Genomic DNA, 11,506 nt, shown 5'->3' on the forward strand with positions numbered 1-11,506 from the left:
CCAAAAGGGTAAATATAAGGTATATTTTCTGTTGCACTAAGACCTTGTGTGATGTAACTCAAGTTATTTTATGATGGTTGAGACATTGTATAACTAAAATAATTTGTTATACTTGAGCAATACTTGACTGAAAGATGAGTGATGGAAGAAGAATAGATAAAATAGTAATGTATGCACTCTGCACTGTGTGCATAGATTGGTTTTTTGACCAGAACTGGATCATTTGAGATCTGAACCCTGTGGGTTCAGTGGCGAGCCAATCCCAAGAGAGTGACTGTCGACGGACCCGAGTGCGGTGTGGCCAGCCGTGGGATCCATCTTCAGCGAACCTCAGGACTATTACTACCTTCCTTGATACAGATAAGACTAACACTTTAAAAATCTACCCGGGTAGTGTTCGAACCAATGGACAGAAACACACACACACACAAGGAACTCTAATTTCTCTTTCTAAAGAGAAGTGGACTGAGCAATGGGAGCGGAAGCGGAAGCGGAGGATGTTGTTTTGATTTTATTTTTGAGCCCTTTAATGTGTGTTTGTGCACTGTAGGAAGCCGGCTTTAGACAGGCAGGGTTTGTAAACTTTACAACTTTCAATACAGTTTCTATTCAAATCACATCTTATCTATCATTGTGTGGTTCCTTCTCTGCTGATCCTTTCAAGGCTCCATAGTCTTACCTAGAACTTTCTGATACTGGTCCAAAGTCGTCGAGACAATAATTTAATGCATATCTCATGTTGTTTAATTGTAATACCTGTTACAAAAGTGGCACCCCAGCCTTGCAGCACCCCCAGTCGTCTCAGAGACTGGCTGTGTTTCGAACCAGGCAATGGGAACAATGTCCTCCTCGTCTGAAGACTGGTCAAGCTCCGTTGTGCTGTTGGGAGTATTCTGACGTGTCCTAGGCTTTCTAGCTCGTTTGGGCTGAGCACGCTCCTCCGTTGGTGCGGCAAGAAATCCGCATGGGAGTAAGAGGTCACGATGCAGCGTGCGCTTGGGACCCTCGCCGTTCTCTGGTCTAACTGTATAGACTGGGAGGTCTCCAGCTTTCTTTACTACCACATGGACTGTGGACTCCCACTTATCAGCGAGCTTGTGCTTTCCTCGAATACGCACGTTTCTGACGAGTACTCTGTCGCCAACGCCTAAAGCAGAAGGACTCACTCGCTTATCAAACCGAATCTTATTCCTCTCAGCTACCTTGGCAGCAGTTCTTGTGGCAACTTTGTAGCTCTGCTCAAGGCGAGATTTAAGGTCTTGTACGTATTGGGAATGTGACTTGTGTCGCTGTTCTTTCACTGGTAACCCAAATGCGAGGTCGACAGGCAACCTTGGCTGGCGTCCAAACATTAGTTCATATGGTGTGAACCCAGTCACCTCACTTCTGGTACAGTTGTACGCGTGGACCAATGGCTTTACAAAGTCCTTCCAGTGAGATTTTTCTTGACTTCCCAGAGTGCCAAGCATGTCTAATAGAGTGCGGTTGAAGCGTTCCACCGGGTTGCCCCTCGGGTGGTATGGTGTTGTTCGCGTTTTGCGGATGCCCGCAATCTGACAGAGTTCCTTGATCAACCGCGACTGAAAATCAGGACCTTGGTCACTGTGCAGCTTCTCTGGGAATCCATAATGGATGATGAAATTGTCCCACAGCCACTTTGCAACTGTTCGAGCCTTTTGATTTTGTGTCGGTCCAGCTACAGCATACTTGGTGAAGTGATCAGTGATCACGAGGATGTCCTTTGTGTTGCTTCTGTCTGGTTCAACAGACAAAAAGTCCATACATACTAATTCGAGTGGTCGCGTCGTTGTTATATTCACCAGAGGTGCAGCTCTCTCGGGTAGAGCTTTCCTGCACACACACCTGGTACACGTCCTTATTTTCTTCTCAATGTCCAAAGCCATTCTTGGCCAGTAGAATCTAGCTCTGACTAGATCCACTGTGCGTTCCTTTCCCGTGTGACCCATGTCGTCGTGCAGATTGGTCAATACCACGTCCTGAAGTTCCTCAGGCAAGACTAACTGATGTTGTGGGTGTCCCTCTTCTAGGCGTGTTCTATAGAGGATGCCATTTTGGAGCTTGAACTTGTTCAATACTCTCAACAAGAGAGGCAGATCTGGAAGCTCGGTTCTTAGACTAGGTGGTGGTTTCACTCCATGCTCAATCTGGGAAATGACATGCTTAATGCACTGATCAGCTCGTTGCTTGTCTCTGAGGTCTTCTTCTGAAAGGTTTGGGATGATGGGTAGTCCTCCAAGCCCGTCCTCATGACCAAAACTGTCAGGCACCGCATCTGCAGAAATGGCCAGGCTTTCAACCAGGGAGATACTACCATCACAGTCCATTGCATTGTCGGCGCAATAGATAAGTTGTCTCTCACAAATGGCTTGAACGACCTCTGGATTAACCACTTCAATGTCTCCTGGGTCAGATAGGTGATGTTGAGTGAAACGACGTATCCTGTCCCACTCTTTCTGAGATGGTAGGTCATCACGCAGATTGCCGTGAGGGCGTCTCGACAATGCGTCAGCATCTCCATTTTGTTTCCCAGGGCGGTACTGGAGCTTAAAAGAGAAGGTGGAGAGTGCAGCCAGCCACCTATAGCTGGTTGCATCGAGCTTGGCAGAAGTAAGTATACAAGTGAGAGGATTGCTGTCAGTGACCACCGTAAACTGATTGCCATACAGATAGTCACTGAACTTCTCTGTCACAGACCACTTCAATGCCAGGAACTCAAGCTTGTGAGCCGGGTAGCGGGATTCACTACGTGATAACCCTCTGCTAGCGTAGGCAACAACACGCAGCTGCCCCTCCTGCTCCTGATACAAGGCCGCTCCGAGGCCGGTGGAGCTTGCATCCGTGTGTAGGATGTAGGGCAACGTGGGATCTGCAAAGGCTAGAACTGGGGATGTTGTCAGTTTGTCTATAATCATTTCGAAGGCCTGCTGGCAAGCAGGTGTCCAACGGTCCAGAAATGGTTCTTTTGGGTGGTAATACTGCCCACTCTTGTCTTTTGACTTGGAATGCTTCTGAACAGGTGGGTACCCCGATGTCAGGTCATTCAGAGGCTTTACTATGCTTGAATAGCCTTTGATGAACTTCCTATAGTACCCGCAGAATCCCAAGAAGGCTCTCAGCTCTTTTAGGCGGTGAGGAACTGGCCAGGTCCTTAATGCTGCTATCTTCTCTGGGTCTGTTTCCACTCCCCGCTCCGACACCACATGTCCCAGATAACGAACCGAAGACTGGAAGAACTTGCATTTTTCTGGAGACAGCTTCAGCCCATACTCCTTCAACCGGTTGAGAACCTTGATGAGTCTGGCTTCGTGTTCTTCTAAAGTCTTTGAAAAGACTATCAGGTCATCCAGAAAAACTACAACCTCCTTCAGGTTCATGTCGCCCATGCACTTTTCCATCAGCCTCTGGAAGGTACTTGGGGCGTTCGTCACTCCTTGAGGCATGCGATTAAACTCCCAGAAACCAAGTGGGCAGACAAAGGCAGTCTTGGGCTTATCAGCTTCATCAACCTCAATCTGGTAATAACCAGACTTGAGGTCGAGAACACTGAACCACCTGGAACCAGAGAGTGCTGTGAAAGTGTCGTCCATCCTTGGGAGTGCGTACGCATCCTTCACTGTCTGCAGGTTCAACTTCCTCAGAAACTTTATTGTCATTGTCACGAGAACAACGAAATGAAGAATGGTCCCCGATCCTTCCTGTAATCAATACAGAGGCAAACTTGACCATTTTTCTTCCTGACCACAACAATGGGAGATGAAAATGGAGACTCGCTCTCACGAATCACTCCAGCATCAAGAAGTTCTTGAAGATGTTTTCTGACGGCTTCCACATCGTTTGGGTGGATTGGCCGGGCCCTGTGCTTGAATGGTGTTTGGTCAGACAGCTTGATGTGATGCTTTACTTTATCTGTCCTCCCAAAGTCAATATCATTCATGGCAAAGACTTCAGGCATGCCATTTAGCTTTTCCACAATTCTGTCTCTCCACTCTGGAGAAATGTGAGATTCCCCAAAGTCAAAGACCAGCTTAGGTTGATCAGGGGACTTGGATCCAGGTAGCTTGGTTGGCTCCTGACCCTCCGTCGCACTCTGTTTGTGCGGTAGAATAGCCTGGATTGCATTGAGCTCAGCAATCACGCTCTTGGCCGGAATAGTGATGTCGTGCTCAGACGCATTAGAAATCACAACTGGTAGCCTGCATGGGGATCTGGTCGGTATGTTAAGGAGGCAGGTCTTTACTAGAAGTCCTCCAGGCAGAGATGATGTAGGGTACTCCACAATGGCACACTTCTCCGACTGGAGTCCCTTGACTGCTACAGTTCCCTCTAAAACAACAGTTTCTCCAGCCGGAACAACCTTCTTGTCTTTCCCATGCATCCTCACCACTCCAATGTTACTGTCATGACATTGTTCATGTCGCAGTTGTAATACTTTCAGCACAGTCTTGTAGCCATCTGCTGAAGGGTGGTGGATCACTGGACCTTTCTCTTTGTGCATGTTATATGCCACATCAAGGGTGTTAGTACCAATCAGTACATCAAAAGCCAGATGTTCCACTGTCTGCACTGATAAAAAAAGAAAAAAGTTGAGAAAACTTTAAATTTCAAGGCCAACATATGCAAAGATTTGAGTCCAACTCGCAAACTGTGTTGACTTAACTAATCATGCCAACTGGATCTACTGTCACCTAATTAGGATAATCCTGTAAGTCTAACAAAGAAATTCTGGTTTCAATGCCATGTATTTCTGCCTTCACCAAACAAAGATATTCCTGTTGAATTAACATACAATCATTCCCTCCAAGGCCATGTATTCCTAAATTCACCAAACACAGATATTCTTGTTGAATAATCATACAATTCTTACTCCAGTGAGTTGAAAATTTACCAATATTAATAAAGAAAAATGTATGCTGTTATCGTACTTGAAAAAACACTCAAACAGATATAGAATAAAACAAAGCACAACTGAATGTTATGTAAAAACGTATTTATTTTTTTCAACAGTGCTTTCAGTATATTTCAGAAGGTCATGGGCAGTGGGGTGAATTTCTGTAAAAAAGCAAACAAACAGAAAAAAACGTGTTGCCAGTTTCTTTAGGGTGCTTTGAGCACCCCAGCAGAGACATTAAAATTCCAGAGTCCAGAAAAAAAGAAAAGTGTCCAGCAGCTTAGTCATTCACATTCACACCCTGACTGTCCTGTAAAAGCTTAACTTAACTATTGCACACTAAATAGGGTAGTGCAACAAACAATTGCCTTTGTACCCAGACATTGACATTTTACATGGGCTCACTATGATGAACTACAGAAGTCAAAAGTTATTAGAAATGTTACCATCAATGAACAGTGAACTATCAGGTAAAATGAACGATTATATAGAGGGAAAGGGGTTGAACTACTGGGTTTTGTTTTGTTTTTTTACATGACTCTACAATGCACTTAAACATGTTTAAGAACAAGTTAAACTCATGTCTGGCTTCCCCGTTAACAGTCACAGCAAAAGCTTTGTTTTTAGAGACCTTATGCGCTGTGAGCATCGAGAGCCACCGAGTTCAAAAAAGATGACCTGAATTGCTTCAAAGGTAAACTCATCTGCTTTGGATAATCAATGTTGAGGGCATACAGAAGGCCAAAGAGGTATGCCAAGGCAGTAGAGAGGTCTGGAATGTTATGTAGCACGATGTCCCCTTCCAACACAACAGCATGTTCTCGCACAGACGTATCGGCATCGTCATCTTGCAGGATGGTGAGGATGGCAACTGATGCACCGTTCAACACTGGTTCCAAAATGTCAGTGTCCTGAAGAGAAGAAAAGTAAAATATGAATTATTGAAAGCTAAGAAAAATTAAAGACAAAATACATTTCTAAAGATCTTAACTTTAACCTCTATACCATGATGCTCATTTGACTCATGGAGGTTTTAAAAAGAAAAAGCTTATTTTCCTTTAATTAACGGCACAATATCTTTCACCAACCAACCTTGTGATGAGTTTTGTACAAAAATATTTTCTGCTGTTGAACACCCACTAACAATGCCCAGGTGCTCCTCAGCAGAAAAAAAAGCAGCGAGAGTTATGACAACTGCAATCCTCACCATAAAATTATCTGGACTGCACTGAGGAAGTGTACATTTCCATTTTGGATTAAATCATCTTTTAAAAACATCTCATAGCAACTAGTTTTTCTTGCATTACTTTTTTGTACTTACTAAGCACTTCAGGAAAACCTGTGTTGCATCCTCTCCGAGGAAAATGGGCAGGCCTCTCAGTGCTGCTGTCTTTCGGTGGGACACAATGTCAGATGTCTAAAGAGTATTCAGTGGAAAACAGACATTTAAATTAGTATAGTAACGTGGTGTACCTACACACAATGCAAAATCAGAACTCTTATAGTAATGAAAATAAAATACAGATCAGGCCCAGCAACATGTAAAACTTAAAAAAACAAAACACCATTTTAACAATTTTACTTTCTTTTTACAAATTAAATAAAATACCGCCAAATAAAAACAAAGTAATGACTGATGACATTCATTTCCATTGATGTGTTTTGGCTGAAGCCAACATTTTTTTCTGTTATGACAAAGGTATACTCTCTTCTAAAAATGTCAGGTAAAGGAGCACTTACCTGTTCATCAAGTTTATCCAAGATGTCTTCCATCTCCTCACCAAGAGCTCCCTTCTTAGACCGGTATAGTTTCAGCAGGCCAGGCACAAATTTGTCCAGGGATGCATTGAACGTCCCCAGGAGGTCTTTGCTTGTGATCCGATGAAATTCTTCAGATATCTAAACAAGACAATAACCAAAATATTGCCATTTATTCAGCACAGAAAATTTCTGGGTAGCTGCCTTGTACAGTCTGCACCATGTTATATGCCTGACTGTGTTATCAACCGCAAAACCTACTTCAAAAATCTCTCATGAATACACATTTTGCACAGGAATAGAAACACCCTCCACAAAAAACAGTATCAATATGCAAATATATATTATGTTCACACTGAAATGTGGAATTTTTGTGGATTTTTACTATTGAGTGTGACCTTGAGAGGTGTGATCGTAATGCTCCAGGTGTTTTAAATACACATACAAAGTCTGTGTGAATGCATGGCCAATGTGCACCTTGTCCGTGATGAAGGCGGAAATGTTTCAAAAGAGTCTCTTGACTGGAGCTTGTGAATTTGCAAAATCGGCACTGCATGAACTCCACCCCTGAAACACAAGAGACATAGTCAATTTTGCCAAAAGCACTTTTGCAATGGGATAAAACATCCATATCTAACACACAGAAGGAATCCATAGATGCAGGAGCTGAATACATCAACAAGCCAAAACCAGAGACATCATGAAAAAAATATGTAAGGAATCATATTAACTTACATATGACCACTTGTCTACTATATCAAGTATATGATTGATAACATACATGACATGTAACATAAATGCAAGCTTGAATTCAAACATTTTTTTGTTACTATGATAAAAAAATGCAATAACTATAGAAAAATTAATACTATCTGTAACACAGTATACATCAACAACACACAATCATTCCTTTAATATTGTCTCCTTCCCCATTATGTAAAAAGCTCTGAAAATGTAGCAATCTTATAATACAGAGCATGAAGTACAACTTTAATTTGCGTGTGACATTAACTTACAGTACATTAGGCAATCTTACACCAGCTGACAAACTGTCAAGTCAGCTTTAAACATTACTTTAAAGTAACAGTGCTGCACCGGATAAACGGTGACTATTGAAAAAGTGAAAAAACAATATTAGACAATATGCAAGTTACTTATATCACTGTCATATAATTGGCGCACATATCCTACACCGACCCATGAAAGCGTCTCCATGACAACGCGTGCTTGGCCCAGTTTGTTGTCAAGGTTAACATAACGTTTTCATGCAAAGATAACATTGAAACTGGTTACAAAACGGGTAATAAGCTAATAAGTTTTACCATGGCAGAAGTGCTGTAAAAAGCCAGTGTGAGATACCGTCATTTAGTGATGTCTGTCTGAATTTCAGAGTGTTTAACATTAAACATTACTTTTTGCGCTGGCCACTACTCTGAGCTAAAACCTTTTTTTTATTTTTTTAAATATTAAACTTTATTAAGAAACAGTACACAGAACATGTATACAATCAGAACAAAATTAACACATGCCAGGGGGTGTAATACAAAGAATTACATACATTCAAATAATTTGTAATTACTACAAATGGTAATAGTTTTCATAGCCTTTTTGTTAAGTGATCCACTAATCAATTTTATGTAACATAAAACATCATTATAGTAATGTTTAAAATTAGGTTTTTTGTTACTGTATTTGCATTTGTGAAAATAAAATTTAGCTAAGATAACTAATAAGTTTATTATAAAGTAAACATCTTCTTTTTTTTGCCTTCGAAAGAAACAAAATACAACATTTTCCCATTTCACAGTAAAGTCATTATAGAGATGTCCAGCAATGAATCTACTGAAGTCTTTCTCTGAGCTAAAACCTTCAGAGGCTGCTTGTAGCCCGATTACGACACAGCGGCGCGACGAAGGCTGCCCAAATTCATAGTGGACTCCTCTAAATGCGTCCGAGAAATATGTCCTCCTTATAATAAGCATCTCTTAAAATGTTTGCAATATTGAAATATTTCAATATAATGTAGAAAAAAAACGAGAGAAAAAAGTTACGGATCGGACTCCCCGATCCTTATTGCGCATGTGCAAATTCTATCTGTGGAATTAGTTTTAATATTACTCTTTCTGGGTCACAAAATAAACTTTTAAGATATTTTCAGGCGTTAATGTAGCTGTGTAAATTGCTAATATCTGTTCAGTTTATTAAGACAACATATACTTGCAAAAGTGCTCCGACGCTTTCGGAGACGTCTGTTACCCACCAGCTCGATAGCTAGCCAAGGGGGGGGGGTCAATTAAGTCACTTAGATAACTTAAAAATGCTATAGTTGGCCTTTTTCAGTGTTTTACTAGTTCCATCCTCCCGGGTCCTCAGGAGGATGCAGCCTAGGCGCTTGTAGAAAACCTTAATAACACATGTAGTTAGCTTACCTGCTAGGGTAAATGGTCGGCAGCTCCAGCACCTGTCCAAAACTGCAGAAGTGAAAATCCTCAATGGTCGAAAAATTGCATTTTACATCCAAATCTAGCCACGATGGTTCAAATTTTCTTAGGAGGTTTTTAGTCTAGAACACATGGTAAACCACTATCACACAGCTCAGGTCTGCTCAGGCTCAGTTGAAAGTCCGTTTGGTTTAGTTCAAACTTGTTCAGACCACATGTGCCAGTCATCTACGGGGTTTCCCACTGGTTCCCAACTTGACTCAGAAACTCTGCTCAAAAGTTGATAATCTTTGTTATGCTGTCTAGAAAATCTTAGTTAGGACAACAATGAAAGAAATTTGTTGGGTAGACAAGCTTTTTTAGGTTGTAAATGGAAAGTTTTATTTCTAAGTCAGTTTAATTTAAAAACTTTAGTGAAATCAACAATTGCTAGTTATCGTTTTTACAGTGTGGGACCACTAAGGCCAAGGTTGGGACATCACACTCCTTCCCCAGGAATTGTTCTGGGAAGGTGATGGTGATTTTAATGTAGCCCAAATAAGGCACGGGTAACCCATTGGCACCTTCAACTTCCAATAGATCATACAGTGGCTCTATCTGTGTTTTGAACAGATGTTGATCAAAGAAGGACTTGGTAACCGTAGTCACTTGTGAACCTGTGTCCATCAGACAGTTAAACTGTTTATCTTGGATCATCACTTGGCATGTACTCTTTGTACCTATCAGTTTTGGGGAAACCTTCGAAAGGTGTTTCCTGACATTACACTGGTTCAAAGCAGCACTTAATTTAGGTGTAGCGTCTTTATTAACAGGGCGCTGGTGAGTTGCTACAGCCTCAGTTTGCCCTACAACTGAGGCTACATCTAAAAATTTTCATTGGGAGTTAGATGGTCGGTTGCATCCCAAAGACGCTGCTTTTCTCTTAGCTGACTTCTTTTTTCATCAACGAGAGTGGGGTTTGGTTCGTTAGTGCAAGTTGAGGAAATGTGGCCATCCTGACCACACTTGAAATAATACCAGGCCTTTGGCCTTGCATTCTGTTTTGGGTTGGATGACTTCCAGCTTGGTGCTCTAGGGTTAAGTTTAGGTGGTAGTGGTTGGCTGGATGTGTGCTCAGCGCTCCCCTTGGGTTTCGAGGTCTTTTGGGGTTTCTTTGACATCAATGCGGTAAGCTGGCTCTGAAGAGATGCGACCTGCTGTTTGAGTTCCGTCAATGTGTTGGACTCGGATGGGATCACTACTTGCTGGCTGCAGGCACATGTGCTTTGCGAGCTAGTAATGGCCCGCTGTCGATTTGAGCCGAGGTGCTTCTTCATGCGTGTGACTTTGGCTGCATGTCTATCCTCTTCAGTACGGATCTGTAACAGGAGCTCTGCAAACGCTGGAGGGTGACTTTTCTTTTCTTCTAGGTTGAGGTCAGAGAGCAAGATGTTGTCCCAACAACCGCGGCAGAATTGCTTGAGAATATATTTGTCTGCTTCTTCAGCAGCAATTCCTCCCCTCTTAACATTAAGGTTTAGAACAGCCTGGAGGCGGCAGAGGTAAGACGAAGCCTTTTCACCAGGATCCTGAAGAGTGTTCATAAACTGGGCGAAAAGTTCTTCGCCATCTTCAACAGTTCCAAAGGCTGCATCCAGCAGTTGAAGGTAAGTTTCAGGGGTAGCTTCAGGACTTAGCCTTTTAACAATATCTGCTGCAGGGGAGAGCAAGCTTTCAACCATTTTCCGAGACTTCTGAAGATTGGACAGAGTGGGATCTTTCCTGAGAAGCTCAGCATGTGATCGCCATGTGTCGTAGTCGGTCTCATTACTGGGTCTTGGGGTTTTTCCTGAAAATGGGTGAAGCTTGATGGGAAAATGTGGATATGTGTTACAGTCACTTTTCCTTACAATGTGTTCAACGATGACCTTTTGAACTTCAGGTGGATGCAGGTCACTCTCCCTGATGGGTAGATTTTGCCTCAGGATGGTGGGTGGCTTTGGTTTGGGGCAATCTTGACCGGAATCTGTTAAGGAGGGACTTCTGAACATCCGGTGCTCTGAGGTTTCAACTGTTTCAAGAGATGTGTCGAACGGTTTGGCTACAGATGCCTCATCAATGCTGTCAGTCAATTGCCTCACTGATCTTTGACATCATGTCTCTCAGCACTTCTTCGTAGTCTTTCCCACTTAATTTTGCCAATTTCTTTATCTCATTGAGGTAGGTTTTGGTAACATTGCAGCCAACCTTCGTAGTGTAAATGCTAGCCAAAGCTTGAACGAGATACCTGACACTTGGGTTCTCTTTGAGTTCATGTGTGTAAGGCAAAAGAGAAGATAAGGCTTCAATGGCGGCACCATCTTGATACTCAATAATCAGGTTTTTATAAAACTCTGATTCAGCATCAGTTACTAAAACA

The 11,506-nt window shown here is 42.3% G+C and overlaps 1 protein-coding gene across 2 annotated transcripts; it reads right to left on the bottom strand.

Annotated features, from left to right (window-relative positions):
• Positions 1 to 4,991: 4,991 nt before the first annotated feature.
• On the bottom strand, positions 4,992 to 11,243 carry LOC113016754 (uncharacterized). Of its 2 annotated transcripts, XR_003271296.1 has the most exons (5): positions 9,097 to 11,243; positions 7,145 to 7,234; positions 6,650 to 6,808; positions 6,231 to 6,326; positions 4,992 to 5,820 (listed from the first exon to the last, which is right to left on the bottom strand). XR_003271296.1 is itself a non-coding variant. In XM_026159847.1 (4 exons), the coding sequence occupies exons 2-4, from the start codon at positions 6,680 to 6,682 to the stop codon at positions 5,542 to 5,544; spliced, it is 408 nt and encodes a 135-aa protein (XP_026015632.1). In that variant the 5' UTR covers positions 6,683 to 6,808; positions 7,145 to 8,135; the 3' UTR covers positions 4,992 to 5,541. The 2 variants fall into 2 exon arrangements, 1 of the variants encoding a protein (XP_026015632.1); XM_026159847.1 differs by lacking the exon at positions 9,097 to 11,243 and having other exon boundaries at positions 7,145 to 8,135.
• Between the last annotated feature and the right edge of the window lie 263 nt (positions 11,244 to 11,506).

The sequence above is a fragment of the Astatotilapia calliptera genome, chromosome 23 (genome assembly GCF_900246225.1).
Source record: "Astatotilapia calliptera chromosome 23, fAstCal1.2, whole genome shotgun sequence".
Taxonomy (NCBI): domain Eukaryota; kingdom Metazoa; phylum Chordata; class Actinopteri; order Cichliformes; family Cichlidae; genus Astatotilapia; species Astatotilapia calliptera.

Bases quoted from the DNA above. Each gene is read 5' to 3' on its own strand.
- LOC113016754 (XM_026159847.1), bottom strand. From the start codon at position 6,682: ATGGAAGACATCTTGGATAAACTTGATGAACAG. The intron at 6,327-6,649 runs GTAAGTGCTCCT...AATACTCTTTAG, and splicing joins TGGATAAACTTGATGAACAG to ACATCTGACATTGTGTCCCA. The intron at 5,821-6,230 runs GTAAGTACAAAA...TCTTCTCTTCAG, and splicing joins AGGTTTTCCTGAAGTGCTTA to GACACTGACATTTTGGAACC.